The 17022-nt window shown below is 32.5% G+C and overlaps 2 protein-coding genes across 2 annotated transcripts in view; both read right to left on the bottom strand.

The window, feature by feature from the left end:
• The window catches only part of LOC111694941 (uncharacterized), a 6273-nt gene extending 4845 nt beyond the window's left edge, over positions 1-1428 (bottom strand). Inside the window, exons 1-3 of the mRNA XM_023464021.1 lie at positions 1402-1428; positions 535-587; positions 441-478 (exon numbers count right to left, since the gene is read on the bottom strand). Coding sequence (XP_023319789.1) covers positions 441-478; positions 535-583 — 87 coding nt within the window. The 5' untranslated portion in view covers positions 584-587; positions 1402-1428. The remainder of the gene's footprint in view (positions 1-440; positions 479-534; positions 588-1401) is intronic.
• A 7739-nt stretch (positions 1429-9167) lies between these two features.
• Positions 9168-14694, bottom strand: LOC111694932 (uncharacterized). The gene is made up of 5 exons (XM_023464004.1): positions 14512-14694; positions 13997-14199; positions 10874-13683; positions 10525-10773; positions 9168-9984 (listed from the first exon to the last, which is right to left on the bottom strand). The coding sequence occupies exons 1-5, from the start codon at positions 14616-14618 to the stop codon at positions 9484-9486; spliced, it is 3870 nt and encodes a 1289-aa protein (XP_023319772.1). The 5' UTR covers positions 14619-14694; the 3' UTR covers positions 9168-9483.
• Between the last annotated feature and the right edge of the window lie 2328 nt (positions 14695-17022).

Raw genomic sequence — 17022 nt, 5'->3', positions numbered from 1 at the left:
AAAAACAATATAAAAACAATATAAAACAATATAAAACAATATAAAAACAATACAAAAACAATACAAAAACAATATAAAAACAATATAAAACAATATAAAACGATATAAAAACAATATAAAAACAATATAAAAACAATATAAAAACAATATAAAAACAATATAAAACGATATAAAAACAATATAAAAACAATACAAAAACAATATAAAAACAAAAAAACAATATAAAAACAATAAAAAACAATATAAAAACAATATAAAAACAAAGAATTAAAGTAAAAAAGAAGAGATTCATCTGTTTTCTACATGGGTTACGAATATTTGTACACTGTTGTAGGTATCCCAATCAGGGATTTGACATCAATTACTGGGATATAAAATGTACATTTATCTTCTTTAAAATCAAGAAAATTCTGAACTTGAAATTCTAAAAGATTAATGACCTGAACTCTGGCTCTTATATTAATACCGAGATGAAGCCCTAAATTATTGAAAGATAAATTTTTATATTTTTCTTGAAATTTTTTGTTCTCGAACCTGCTGTTAGAAGAGGAATATCAGAAAACAGATTCTCGTTCATTCTCATCCAACTGTACAGTATATACGGTGTACAGTAGTGCATTAAAAAGTGTACACATTGTACAGTGTACCAGAGCCCGAAATTAAATAAGTATCGTTGAACGAAACTCCCGAGTTTCCATTTTGGGGTATAAACAATTGTGTAGATTTACACTAAAAAAAGAATTTAAAAATAAAATATAAAACTAATCATATAAAATAATGTTCCTTAACAATAATATTGAGAGATCTACAGAACTGCCTCACCAATTCCTGTAACCGTTGTAACCATTGGGCTGAGAGCCCAAAACTTAAGACTGGGTATCGTTATACAACCCAGTATCGGAAACCCGGTTTCATGAATGGGGTAACGGAATTTTTTAGATATCAAAATTTGTGTGTAAGAAATATTATTATCATGGTTAGTTTTATATCATCTTTTTTTTTGTTACTCCCTCTAATGTAAGACTGTACACAAATATATATTCCACAAAAAGGGAACTCGCGAGTTTCGGTAAACAATACTCTTTTAAATACTCTTTACAATGTACTGTGTACAGTATTTCAATAAATTTTATACAGCTGTAAAAATCAAAATTGGTTAGAAGTGTTCTTTATCTGTAAAATGTACAATGGTACAACTTCAAAGTAGGAAATATATTTCATTGTTTTTTACACAAAATGTACATTTTTCACTTTTATTTACATTTTGTGCGTGAGGACTTTACACAATGCAGTACAAAAATATTGTGTTTGAGCAATATTATATTATTACATTTTCTTTAATTCCAAGAAAAATATGTAATAATTAAAAATCTTTATTCTTCTAAAAAATGAAAATGTAACCTGCAAATAGGTTGAGGAAAATGAAATATATTGAAACTGGTGTAGTTAATTTCAAATATTTTCACCAGAAGTAAATTCAACAAATTAATTCCTAAAATATTGCATGAAGATACAAGGTATGTTAAAAATATTTAATTAGACAGAACCTCTCTTTGAGAGTGTGAACTTTCAATACGACGGATAAAAGTTCCTTTTCAGAATGTTTAAAGAAAGGGGTTGGATTGTATCATGATTTAAAATTAATTGACTATACTCATTATGAAATGGAATTAAATACAAAGTTTTGACCTTGCACTATAACTGGAATAGGAAGCCGTTTATGCGGCTCAAGTTATAATTTTGATGAGTAAATTGAACATGAAACTCAGAAACTGTGCAGTATTCATAGAGTCATTTCACTTAATTTTTAGCTACGGGTAAAACTATTTGCTGTATAACAACAATACACATAATATTGTTTAAATGCCGTCTTCCTATTACATAGTTAAATGGGTTTCATTGCATTTCATTTTTACAAATCTTAACTAACTTCACTGATCTTAGAGTGCTTATACATTCATTTACCACCTATAAAGATCGGAGAAATTAGGTCTCCAGTGATATAGATATTTCAGTTTCTCGATATGGGACTCCAATCAGAAACAATTTTTTTGAAAAATCTCCAAATGTACTTCTTTCTTTTAAAAAGATTCAATCTTAGTACTCTCTTTTAACTTGGTCAAATTATTTATAGTTTTATTTATAAAATCTTTCGTATCTTAGTTTAAGAGCTTTTTAAATTAACCTTTACCTAAAATTGCTTATTGCTAATCATTACATTAATACGCCTAAATATACAATGACCCATGACCTTTGATGGATTGACATTTGATACTTATTAGTATCGAGATGGACAACTTTTAGGTTGGTTTCTCCTGGATTGATTATTATTCTACCAATGTTTTCTTACCGTTGAGAAAGAAGAGAATTATCTCTGTATCCGTCCTGAGAAACAGACCGAAGGTTCGGAGTAACAGAAACATGGAGAGACTGTTAGATACTGAAGAATACACATCATACAACTTATCTTTTTATTACAATAACTTTGCACTATTTTTATTGTTTCATTTCAATCTTTTTTTGAAAACCCTTCATTGTTTATTCCAAATTTTCTTTACATCTAGTATTCAGTATTTAGTGTATCACATTTAATGATTGGTTCCCCCTCCCCTCCCTTTCACAGAGACCCTAAGCAATTAAGTCCTGAGTATCAGGAAAGCGTGACAAAATTTAAAGGGACTGTACGCTTAATTCATTCATTTTCATATTTTTATTCAACTACAAAGCACGAGATAATACAAATTAAAAATCACAATTGTTTTGATTGGTTGGCCTATTATAAGCGAATAAGAATTGTAAATAAATAGATGGATGTACACTGTACAGTGTACATTTTAAACAAAACAATGATGATAAATCAGTAATAAGGTAAGGAGAGGGTGAAAAAGTATAAGGGAAAGGGTGGGTACTCAGCGGAAGGGTTGTAACAGAGGGTTTATGAAATACAGGGTGAAGAAGATAGCAAAGACTAAGTTTATCCACACGAAAAACAGCTATTTTTTTACAGATATAACTTGCATAACTTTCTAAATAGTTTTTGAAGATTTCTCTTTTAAACAGTTTTGCAGATTTAGTTTCTTTATAATCTAATTCCATAATTTTGGAAATAAAGCGGAAGGAAAATATTCTAGAGTTTTAAAAAGAACCCGCTCAAGTTCTATTTGGTTCAGCTAAAGAATTAAATATATCATGGAAGGAAGTTGGATAAAAAGTATTTATGCATAAAAGATAGAACACCTAGTTTATATGTATCATCAAGATTTAGAAGATCTAATCTGAAAAATATTGGATCTGATTGTGCATAAAATGAAATATTATTTACTGCTCTAATTGCCCTTTTTTTTTGCAAAGATTTGATTTTCTGTAGTTAAGCATTTTTTACGCTCCCCCACTTGTTATAATTCCATACTCATTATGTGGCCTTTCAAGTGCATTATAAACTATTAGGCGAATTTTTAATGGTAAAATGTTTTTAACTTGATTCAGTGCAAAAATTGAGCTAGCAATCTTATTTGAAACATGTTCTATTTGATAATCCCAATTTAAGAATTCATCAATTTTGAGTCCAACAAATTTAAAGTATTTATTTGTACAGTCAATTCCTATTCTTTCTAGAATCTCATTTCCAATTTTTTGCAGTTCTTAGGTAATTTCAAGTGACCTTCTATTTGCCCGATCTACAAGCTTTGTCTGATAAAGAATTAATTAGATATCAATGTTTCTTTAAAAACTGTAAAATTTCATTAGTGGTTTCTCTGCCTAAGTGACTTCACTATTTTTTCTTATGAAACCATGGTGAAATTATTAAAATTAAACATCTTTCGAGTTAGAAAAACGATATTTTCTTCCATATTTTTGATCAGATTATGGTTTTTAAGTTACCATTGAGAATCGGACATTGCCTTCTTGGTCTTCACTTGAAATTACGCTTACAGTCCCTTTAATCCATAGTGGGGCACTTCCATTACCACCCCTTTACAAGTTTTAATATTTGCTCATATATATATATACATATATGTTAGCTATAGCTGGCCAAACGGCTGGACCAAATGGGGTGAGAGGAAACCCATTGCGGATAAAAAATGTAAATTCTTTTTGTCATTTTTTTCAAAAATCCTTTTATTCTTAAAATTTCGAATTTTTAAAATTTGTTTAACATGTATCTTTCCTAATGCCAGGGAGAAAATAAAAAGTTGCCAGTACATGAAGAGTAATTCTAATAATCCAATCATTTTATTCAGAAAAATCTGGGAAAAAAACTCTGCAATCACTAATCTGAAATATATTGATTTTGCTGCGACCACTTAACCTTGATTTTGATGCCGTTTTGGAAAATGTTCGAGGGAAAAATTCTTTACGAACCCTGTGCAGTGTGTATACATATGAAAATTGAACAAACATTTTTTTAAAAGAAACGAAAATCTCTGGATTTGTATTCACGAGAAAAAAAAAACATTGCGAGTTTATAAAATCTAAAGATTATCGACTTTATCTGATTATTCGCAATTTTATATGTCAGGGGTCTTTAAAATGTGTTTCTCACACAAATATAAAATATACTGAAAATCCTGGGTGTAATTAGATATACTGCTGCACACTGGGAATCTGTGTCACAGAAATATAAAAACAGAAAATATAAATCAAAAACATGCGACGCATTTTCATCTCATTTTTAATTGGTCTTTTATTTCAGAAATTGTCAACATAATGTTTAAATTTGTATATTGCCATAGACAATTCACAACAGCTTTCTCTAGATAGTAATGAAATGTAGCCGTTGTATTTGAACTCCTCGGCCATTTTCTGGTTTATATTGTAACAAACTTACATATGACATGTCTTCTCCTTTTGTCCAATCTATCAAATAAATGGCTCTATGACTAATTCAGGGCTGGCCTTCCAGCCCCAACAATTATCATCTGAGCCACTCTCTATATTTGTGACAGAGCCATGGCAGCTACGTTAGGACAATAACTGAAATTTTAAATTTTTGTAAATCGAAAGAAAAGTTTCAATCAAATAAAGTTTTTAAGTTTTATTTCCTTCTAAATTGTGTTCTTGTTTTATGCGCAGTTTGAGCCATTCTTTGTGCAGTTGCCGCAAATTAATCTCGTTCGGAACTTTCGTGCGGATTATCGTTAATCGTTAACGGTTGATCTCGATATCCAATGTTGGCACTTTTGAATTTGAAGATAAATACTTGATCTCTAAATATAAGTTTATCCCAATATTCACAACGCAAAAGTTCTGACTTTTGAATTCATAACACTTGAAGACTTTTCCAAGGATGAGCATTTGGACGTGGCTTGGATGAGAAAATAAGGAGAATGTGGTTCGGACGAGGAATTTGTTGCGGTTCGCCATCCAGCCTTTGCTGATTTATGTTTTCTCCGTTGACCAATCTTCCATTGTATGACTCTTTGACTGATTTGTATATTCTCTGTCGTCAAATCTATTAAATAAATGACTCTTTGACTGATTTGTGTATTCTCTGTTGTCCAATCTATCAAATAAATGACTCTATGGCTGATCCATGTATTCTCTGTTGTCAAATCTATTAAATAAATTACTCTTTGACTGATTTATGTATTCTCTGTTGTCCAATCTATTAAATAAATTACTCTTTGACTGATTTATGTATTCTCTGTTGCCCAATCTATTAATTAAATGACTCTATGGCTGATCCATGTATTCTCTGTTGCCCAATCTATTGAATAAATTACTCTTTGACTGATTTATGTATTCTCTGTTGCCCAATCTATTAAATAAATGACTCTTTGACTGATTTATGTATTCTCTGTTGTCCAATCTATTAAATAAATGACTCTTTGACTGATTTGTGTATTCTCTGTTGTCAAATCTATCAAATAAATTACTCTATGGCTGATCCATGTATTCTCTGTTGTCAAATCTATTAAATAAATTACTCTATGGCTGATCCATGTATTCTCTGTTGTCCAATCTATTAAATATATTACTCTATGGCTGATCTATGTGTGCAAGTTGATAACGAGATCAGCAATATGATACAACATAGATATTTACATATTCATTTACTATCCTACTCATTAACTATCTTACTTATTCACTATCCTACTTATTCACTATCCTACTCATTCACTACTCTACTCATTCACTATCCTACTTATTCACTATCCTACTCATTCACTACTCTACTCATTCACTATCCTACCTAATCACTATCCTACTCATTCACTACTCTACTCATTCACTATCCTACCTTTTCACTATCCTACTCATTCACTCATCCACTTCTCATCCTAAACCACTGTTTTCCTCTCCGCATTTTTTTGATTTTTTTATCTTCTTTATAAATAATATTTTTTATTTTTTACATAGTGTAACATTTACATTTACAAAAACGTTTTGATACCTAAAACAATATACACAATTATTAATGGAATTATATTGATTGCTTTGGTACATTATTGATAAAAACACAGAAATTTTGAGCAAAAATTATTCAACAATTTCACAAGAACTGTCATAACTTTATCTTAACACGCGCGCACAGTTGTCATTTGTTTATATATAGTTTGCATTGAATTTTAATTCCAGGATAACCCATCAATTCTTCTGATCCACTCTATCTCAACCCATCAATTCTTCCGATCCACCCTATCTCAACCCATCAATTTTTCCAATCCATCCTATCTCAACCCTTCAATTCTTCCAACCCACCCTATCTCAACCCATCAATTCTTCAGATCCATCCTATCTCAACCCATCAATTCTTCCGATCCACTCTATCTCAACCCATCAATTCTTCCGATACATCCTATCTCAACCCATCAATTCTTCCGATCCATCCTATCTCAACCCATCAATTCTTCCGATCCACTCTATCTCAACCCATCAATTCTTCCGATACATCCTATCTCAACCCATCAATTCTTCCAACCCACCATATCTCAACCCATCAATTCTTCCGATCCATCCTATCTCAACCCATCAACCAACAGGTAAAAATACTTTTTGGATCAGTTTTTCCGTCACTTTTTTTAAACAGCATAAATAAGATCGAATTTTTGATTTCTTTCACAAAGTTACGTTGTTAGCTACATAAGTATAATTATCCGCCATGTTTGCTACATAAGTATAATTATCCGCCATGTTTGTAACATTTAGAGAAAATAAACTAAGCTGTTTACTCCGGAATATTGAGTCTGTAGGTAAATACATCTTTAGTAACAGAGAACCCCAGAACACAAAGAAACCAAGCATTCCTGAAACAGTTTAGCCTTAGATATAACTCTTATGATTCCTTATTAAAGGGACTGTCGACGTAATTTCAAAGGACCCTTAAAGTAAAAAGTGATGTTCTATTAAACACGGTTCCCTTTGAGGACATCATTACATGTGATTAACGAATTTGTCCAGCAGAAACAAGGAGTGAAATTGAATGAATTTATCTCTTTTAAATTAGTAAAACTGAGATTTTTATTTAGATAAAGGATTGAATGGTACTGCTGTGACGCGATCATGTTTAATTTTCCTCCGAAAGTTCCAATTCTAACTTCCTAACTTTTTCCATTTTTTGCAATCAAGTATCATTATTATTTATTTAATTTGTTTGCTATCATTATCATTATCATTATCATTATCATTATCATTATCATTATCATTATCATTATCATTATCATTATCATTGTCATTATCACTATCATTATCATTATCATTATCATTATCATTATCATTATCATTATCATTATCATTATCATTATCTTTATTTTATCATAAAACCTAAACAGGCTGGGGGGGGGGGCGTTTGGCGTCCCCTCGAGTTTTTTCCCTAGCACTTTATTTTTTGACACTTTGACCTTGAAATTTGAAAGGATGGTTTATGTTATTATATTTTTTGTTATTCAAGCTACAGATCTAAGATTAACAATTTTGAAAAGCCTTTGAAAAATGTATGTAATGGGGTTAATTGTATGTTCATGCTTCAAGAATGATTTAAAATGATTTCCCTTGATGAGGAACATTTTGTGCCATTTCTTGTTTTCCTTTCACAACCTTCCCTTTTCTTTCCCTTTCCTTTATCACATTTTCTCAAGCAAGCGAACTTTTCCTCTCTTTCGTTTCATTGATGAGGTTGAGGTGAGGGTTGTATAAGTGTGTTGTATAAGCTGACGGAGAGAGTATATTTGCTCCCCCCTGGGGTTAAAATAGAAAATGTTAACTTCATTTCCATATAATGAGATACAAATAGCTAATTATTGACTAGCTTATCAAGGGGTGTAGCAAGGAAAAAATTCCTTTCTAGCAAATAGATTATCAAGTAAATAAATAGGTGGCAATAGAGAAATGGACCAAATTATACACGACTTTCACAAGTGTCAAATATAACAAGGAAAATGAAATTTTCTAAAATTAGTTGACATGTTTTCTAAATTTGAACAAAAAAGTGTAAAAAACAGAAAATAAAGAACACATAGAACACATAGAATTACCATAATTTCACTGTTTCAATTTCACATAAATTCTGTGACACTTGTGACGTCAGAATACAGCTGTACTGAGAGTGTACAAATTCTACGTTTCCATCTATTGTACTTGATATAATTAGTTTTTAGCAAGATGGTTTTTAATAATAAATCAGTAGCTAAAAGCTTCCTGCTCCCATAGTTACGTCCCCATTTTCCATGAAAGGCGACGTACCACTGTGTCCCAATGAACCCCCCGCCCCTCTAAGTCCAGCAACACAATTTAAGTCTTTCACAAACAGAAATTTTGAAACATAATCGCTCACAATAAACCATTTCTGTTATTTTTTTCAAATTATAATTTATTCATTGTATAGGCGACTGCAGTGACACCAGGTAAATCAGGTAAATTGAAATTGAGTGACGAACGACTGACGACGAAAGTTAATGTTTGAAAGAGTACGAGATTTCCAAAATGTGGTCTCCACTCTCCAGTCTATATTTAGTGATACTGGGACAAAATTCTACAACATACATCAACTCAACTAATATGGAAGATATACATACCAAGCAAGCCAGCATCATTTTGAAAATTGTAATAAATCTAATTCATGAGAATAATAATGCTTTGAATATATTTAGATATATTTATTTAAAAAATATCTTTTAATGTAAGGACTATGATATAAAATATAATTTACATTTAATTCAAGTAAAAAAATTTGGTTCAAGAAAAGGTAAAAACAGAAAAAAACGAAATGAGAAAAAAGGGTGAAAAGGGAAAGGATGAAAATTGAGAAGAACTGGATACAGGAAGGATTGGGAGATAAATGAAATAACAAAATATGAAGAAAGGATATAATAATAGATATCGGAAGGTTTGGAAAGCAAAATAAATGATAAAAGAAAAGTTTGAAGAAAACTAAAGTAGGATTAGAAAAGAAAACAAAGGACGATTGAAAAAGAATTGGATTGGAATGGGGAAAACCTCCAGTTTCTCCAGGCTCACACCCCCTCTCTATCTCCTCCTTCTGGATCAGACCCCAAGTATCTCCTCCTCTTTGACATATGGTATCTGGGAGTCCTGCAAGGGTATACTGTTCTCCACACTGTAGTACTTGTTCATGTTCATCATCTTACTGGGTCTAGATATCTCAGGTTGGATTTGAGGAGCAGGTTTATGAAGGCGGTTCTTGTGATCCTTTAGTTTATCTTTACGTTTAGAGGAGAAGGAACAGTTCTCAAAATCACACTGGAACGGTTTAACATCGTTGTGAATTTTCTCGTGTCTTCTCAACTGTCCGGCTTCAACAAATCCTTTATCACAGTGAGTACAGGTGAACCGTTTATCTCCGTTGTGCGCACGGATATGCGCGTTGAGAAGGGTCATCTTAGGAGTCCAGTACTGACAACCCTCCTTGGTACACCTGAACAGGTTCCCATCGTGTACTCTCTTATGAGCCGCCAGGTGGGAATTGTACTTTGTACTGAAAGTACATAATTTACATTTAAACTTCTTTTCCTCTGTGTGTACAGCCTAAACCATTTTTTTTTACTTTACTTAGAAAACTTAAAAAACATTTTTAACAATTTTTGATTTAATTTAGGTTAAATTCCCAATGCAAGAGATGCTTGATAAAAAAACAGGTGCTATGGAATTTGATCTACAGCGAATCTGATCTAAAAAATTTGACCTACGTGAACCCTGATCTTAACAAACTACATCTTTTCTTTTTAAGTAAAAAATTTGATCTGAAACTTAATTTTCAAATTAATTTTTTTTCTGACAGTGAAAAAAATTAATACGTTCAATTTAGATTAATTCCAAATCCAAGAGATATAAAAGAAATCTTATTAAAAAAGCACAAAGGAATTAAGTCTTTGCCACAAACTCAGATTTTCTAATCCCTAAATCTTTGCATAATGCGTGTAGAGCTTAGATATTTCAAACTATTAATTTTGTACTTATTCACATAATTTAGGTTTGAAATATCAAAGGTTCACACCATCAGGTTGTAAAGATAAAGGAATTAGAAAATTTAAGTTAATAATTGTTAAAATAAATAAAAATGATTTCCTGATGTTGTTGTAGCGTGCACTTGTTGTTGAAAACTTTCTGACAAATTGGACAAGAAAATGTTATCACAGGTTTATGAACAGATTTCTCATGACGCTTTAGCTCCAGGTTACTCCTGAAGCTCAAGGTGCAGGAGGAGCAGGGATATCTCGTATTGTGTGATTGGTAGTGCTGAAGGAGGGTGGAGATTTTACTTGACGTATATTCACATAAAGGACATCGGTAGGGAGCAACGGTTAAATGAATTTCCTACAAAAACAATAATAATAATAGTAATAGTGTAATAATAATAATCATAATAATGATGATAATAATGATGATGAGCTTTTTTGTGTTTAATTTTATTAACCTTGATATGCTTGTAGAAATCCTTTCTTGAAACACAGACAAAATCACAGAAAAGGCAGGTTTCTTCAATCTGATTCACAATATCATCCAGGTTTATCATATCCACAGATTCTACTGGAGAAGAACGTATCTCTACTGGTTCTTCTCTAAGAGCTGGTTGAACTGGAAACTGTTGGCTTCTATGCTCTGCTAGCAGTTTATCCTTCCTATTCACTATTCTCTTTATAACAGTGTTCTCAATACAATCTTTCTTTAAACTATCCAGAGATGTAGACGAATGTCCTGTAGACGAATGACCTGTAGACGAATGTCCTGTAGACGAATGACCAAGTAATTTCTCCAAATTCTTGGGATTTTTTTTCCGAAATGGTTTCAGTTTGATCTTTTGCTTGGGGGTTAATCTCACTTCCCCGTGCTCTAAAATAAGCTTTTTCTGAGATGCCATCTTCTTCTTGGCCCGGAGTATGGTAGATGTTAACGGAGCTTTCCGGGGAACAACAACGTTCTCCGTTACAGCAGGAGATTCAGGTATCTCCGGAGTAGGCTGAAGGGTGATATCCGTATTGACTGTATCTATCACTTGAAGTTTAGGTTCATCAGTCCAAGGTTCAGTTTCGGGAAATACATTTTTCTGAATTGATTCTAGTTTACGCTCTGCGTTTATCTCTTTGGCATATTTTTCCTTTGGAGTAAGGATCATCTGTTGGCTGAATTTACCTGTTGATTTGGGAGGAGTAGAAAATTCGACCATATTTTTTGGAGGAGTTTCAAGGACGGAGTCAGGAATAATTTCACTGTTTTCTTCATTTAGTTCCTGAAAACTTGATTTAGGAGTTTGATATCCGAGATTATTATCAGCAGAAGTTTCTTCAATAGGTTCACATCCTTCTACTTGAGTATCAGGACGCGGATACTCAAGTTCAGCAACAGAAATAGGAACATATTGTAGATCCTTATCCTCAACCTGATTCTCAAACTGACAATCCATTATCGTCTTGGTTTTCGCTTTCTCGGATATTCTACAGTTTCTAAATTCTTCTCTTAGTGTCTTGTCGTCCCGTGTAGTCCGCTCTGGAGATTTGTATTCAAACATATCCTGAGATGAAACCTGGTTTGTGAGATCAGGTTCAGCTTGTTTAAATGCTTCTGCCAGAGCTCGAAATTTTGGATCGTATCTCTTGGTTGTGGTTGAGATCTTCTCCACTCCTTCCTGCTCATTTATCACTTGCTCAAGAAACTGATAAGTACAGAAATCAAAATCACTTTTACTGTTCAACCTTTCTATTTTCTCAGGTCTGCACCCGCCCGAGTCACTAGAATCAACAGGAGAGTTTCTAAGTTCTGATTCAGCATCGTTCTTATAGGAACTGTAATCTGTTCTTTCCATCACATTCTCCTCTTCAAGCTTAAAGTTTTCATACTGCTGGTTAGAACACATACTCCTGTAGTGGTCAATGTCTCCAGGATACATCTGATTATCTCTGAAGATGGGATAACTATAGTTTGGGTTCCTTGTCTCTCCTCTGTAAATCAGATCGTTCTTAAATATATCCTGGTTAAAGGTTCCATCATTGACAACCTGCTCAGGATTGTACTGCATGCATCTTAGATCTGTATTGGAGTAGTTTTGTCCGGACTTAGCCAGAAAGTTGTTCTGATGTTTGTAATACTGCTCCGAAATGTCCGGAGGTTGGGAGTTGTATGATTTATAAACCTCGTCACAGGGATCAAGATTTGAGTTTCTAAAACCAAGGTTTGTCTCTGGTTGGGTTGGAGGACTCTGGGTTGGATACTGTGAGGTTGGAATATCTTCATACTGGATTGGAATAGATCTAAACTCTGGTTTATAAACTCGTGAGTCATGCTCCAGCTCATAAACTGTTTCATGAGGCATCCGAACTGTGGGAGGAATACTAGCAGCGTTCTCTGGAACTCTTGTCTCTAGTTGTTGACCAGATTTTGTTAAATCATTTCCGGATTCTTCTCCTTGAAGTGGGTTGGCAGATTTCTTGAAGGACGAATGGAACTGAATCATTTCTTGGGAATTTTCTGTTTCATTTTTGTAACTTTCCATTTCGTTACCACTGGGATGTCTAAACGGACCGTATTGACTAGGATCTCCAATAGGTTCAGTCTGTAGAATGTAAGAGCTAAAGGTTTCATCCACCTCAGAATGTTCAAGATCTTTCATTACAGCAGAGTTAATTGCCATAGACAGGAATAAATTTGAATCATCCAACTCTTGTTCGACCTCGTTGTTTGGAAGAAGTTTCTCTTGCAGCTCTCTGTACATCTCTGAGTACCTGGAGCTTAGTTTAATATTGTTCTTGTCCAAGAAATCCAGGATGGTTAGTAAAGCTTCAGGACTGGATTGATAAAGCATATCATGCTCCAGGTGTCTCGAAATAAAGACCTGATCTAGTGTACTCCAGATTACATTATGAAGAAGAGACACAAAATAATCCTCCCTACTACTATGCTGGTTGACCCAACGGGTAATCAACCGTAAAACCAGTTCACTGGGAAAGTACCAAGCTTTATCTATATAATCTTTAACATCAGCTAAACTCTTCTTCTCAATCTCATGATACTGGATTATATGCTCAAAGTGTTTGTGAATATATGCCAGAGTTTGTTTTGAAAGATCAGCAAGGTGATATCTCTCCGCTAATTCAATTACATTTAAACAATTTGATGCTTTCAGATTCTTCTCTAGGAACTCGGCACAGTATGTTTTTAATTTATTAATACTATAGGTGTGAGATATCTCAAGTATATCACCAACATTGTCCTTGTCAATTACAAGTTGACCTAAGTATAGATATCAGTTAATTAACATTTTAATAACATTTTTATAAAGTATTAAGTTTTATTATATGCCCCCCATGCCCCCCCCCCCTCTTTCATTTAAGATTTTTACAGAAGCGGCCTTACTCCTGAGAAGAATTAATTAAATTGGTTGATGATTAAGAAAAATTGAAAATTGAAAACAAAAAATTCAAACAACATAACAGTTACTTTGTTACATCTACAGTTAAACAAAATCGGCTCTCATTATAGACAAAACTTGCATTATAGGGATGATTATAATCTAACTTTTGATTCTAATTGAACTGATTTCTTCCTGAATACATATATGTGAGAACAAGATGGAACACTTCATAATTTTTACAATCCACGTCCACAACCTCCTTCAGGGTTTTGTGAACTTTAAATTTAGTATCGAACCAAGGTGAACAGGAGGCTAGAACACATCTATGCGCTGGGAACTCTCGATCATAAACCTTTAAGATTACATCGCAAAATCTTCCTTGTTCTCTTTGCAACCTAAACACATACATGATCATATATCAATCCAACTCACTTTCTCTCTTAGAGCTCTGTCATGACATGTTTCATGAGAAAATTGTAGACAAAAGAAGTGAAAACATTTTGAAAACATTAAAAACTAAAAAAAGTGTACACCTCAAAAGTGGACAAAAAACTTTCAAATTAAATGTCCTAGGAGTTAAGTAAAAAGTGGAAAACAGCGAGAGTACTAGAGAATACTAGAGAGTATACTAGCGCGATTTCTCGAAATTAACAGAAATTTGAATTGACGAATTTTTGCTAAATTTTGTCGAAAAAGTGTTTGTGTACCTTAATTTATCGAATATGGACACGCAGTGTGTTTTTGCTTCAGATATAGTCATCGGTGCTGGCTCAAAAAGTTTATGGGCAAACCTTGTTTGTGCCATTGCCGTCATCTTTACAGTTTTATTTTCACTATTATCTTTGAATAATATTTCTTTTAGTTTACATTATTTATTTATTTATCTTCTGCTTTATTTGACTCTGATCTGGACTTTGACAGTGTCGTATCATCCAGCCTACAACTTTCGTTGCTTCTAAAATATGTACATCTTTTTCAAATTCTTGTGAATGATGAGACATTATTGTTTGGACTTAATTTAACTTATGATTAAGAAAATATAAAATTTTCTAATTGAAAAGTTAACAAAAAAAAATTCAAAATTTTTAGCCTGCAATACAATTAATCTAAATATAGTTTAAATTTACCACAAGCGGCACAATTAAAAAATGTTTATAAGCTAGTAGTATTGAGTGACTGAACTTCAGCAACTATTTTCTGTTTATTAAGATGAATTTGATACGCACCTAGGTTCGAGTTAATTGGACAGAAAAAGGTTTTTTTTTTTAATGTCAATTTGCTGATTAATGTGATTTTTTATTTCATTTTTTACATCTTGTAAATCATTTTTGTGTGTTTTTTTAATAATAGTTTGGAGAAGAATTAAAAGTTTGCAGAGTCTTAGTTCAGATGATGCAGCAACACTAATTTAGGGAAGTTTAAAAGACGACATTTATAAATTTTCAAGTTCTATCTTTCTCCGTTGTGGAAACCTTGAAAATATGTTTTGATAAAAAATCTGTTGTTTTCCGCCAAATATAAAGTATTTAAAGATAGATTTTTATTAATCACTCATTACTCAAATTATACTTTGAAATATCTCTTCTGTCCCTTTAACCTAATATTCCCTTCCCTAGACTCGAACAGGACCAAACCAAACCAAAAAATTATGTTACAGTAAAATAATCAATTATCTTGAAAGATGAATTTACTTGTATGTTTGAGTGATCTAACGTTAATTTATCATAACAAATATGTAGGATTACTGACAGCAAAACGGATCAACATGTGAGAACGCATTACTGTAAAATTTATTTTTATTTCACCATGTTTCGTTGACAATAAGTGCCGATCGATAGTAGTGAATTTTCATGACAGAAACCATCTCAAGAACTGACGAGGGTAAAACCAGACCAAAATATGTTTTCAAGTAAAAAGTGGAACGAACACCTTTTTTATTAACTCTATGATGTTTGGATCATCTGTATACATAAATGAGAAACCACAGTTAAAATCTGTGACCCGGAACTTATGACAGTTAGTCAGGCGATTTTACATATATATATCTTTGATAATCTTAAATGCTCTAGAAAGGCAGATCACATTTTGGAAATGGAAAGACTAGGTCTATTATGTTATTATCGTTTCGTCAATCATATTTGTAACATTAGATTGTAAAGTCGTCTGATTAATTGTAATTTATTAGGACTGCATGAGCAAGTGTTCTAATGTCAGTCAGCTGAGTACTAATTATTATTCCCATTAATCGGATTATTAATTGTAAATTTTAAAATTTTTCTTCTTGTTGAACTCTGACCATTAGATTGACCCGTCGTCAGAGGCGTATTCGGGGGGGGGCTATGGGGGCTAAGCCCCCCTCTGGACCAGTAAAATCCATTGATTTTAGGGGTTTTTTAGGCCCCACCGGGTGCTGAGCCCCCCACCCTGGACAAATTCCTGAATACGCCCCTGCCCGTCGTAGCTGTGATAATACTGATTTCATAGCGGGGCCTCTTTTTCAGATTTCATTTCAAATTAGTTCAAATTAGCTATTTTAATTTTGAATATTCTATAACAGTTTACGATAAAACGTAATAATAGCGAAATATTAATATAATAATGGTAGGTTACTTTTTTATCATTTTTAACTACTTTATAAAATAAAGCTCTTTTCTCAGATAAATATTTGTGTGATTTTATATATGTTAGCTATAGCTGGCCAAACAGTTGAACCGAATTGGCTGAAATTTTTTGAGGTAACCCATAAGTACACTTGGGATAACATAGGCTAAATAAAATTCCATTGTTTTTAAATACTTTACATTTTTCATAAATCTAAATTTTTTATTTCACGGGCAACGTCGGACACTTCAGCTAGTTATATATAGAATTCTTTAAAAACTAGACATTCGCGTTTTACAACCGTTTACAATTATAGCTGCAATTATAACGTAATGGCCAATCTGAAATCAACTACTATCAGCGCTTTAGGGATGTAAATTAAACGAGTTGTAAGTATAATAATTGGAGTTTATACCTTCATTAACCAAAAAAACCGAAATAAGTAAATAACATTAATTGGCAGGGTGGAAATCGAATTAGGTGAATCAGGTGAGTTCGGCGTCAACCTTAAAAAAGAAATTTTTAATCCAGAATAAATTTTTCCTTTTGTTGTGCGTTAATTTTCCAATATTAATTTAGACTTCTGTTATATTATAAGTATTACGTATGTTACCAAT

Source organism: Eurytemora carolleeae, unplaced genomic scaffold, assembly GCF_000591075.1.
Source record: "Eurytemora carolleeae unplaced genomic scaffold, Eaff_2.0 scaffold192, whole genome shotgun sequence".
Lineage (NCBI taxonomy): Eukaryota > Metazoa > Arthropoda > Copepoda > Calanoida > Temoridae > Eurytemora > Eurytemora carolleeae.
Note: the sequence above shows the minus strand (reverse complement) of the source record. Positions and strands in the feature narration are given on the sequence as shown.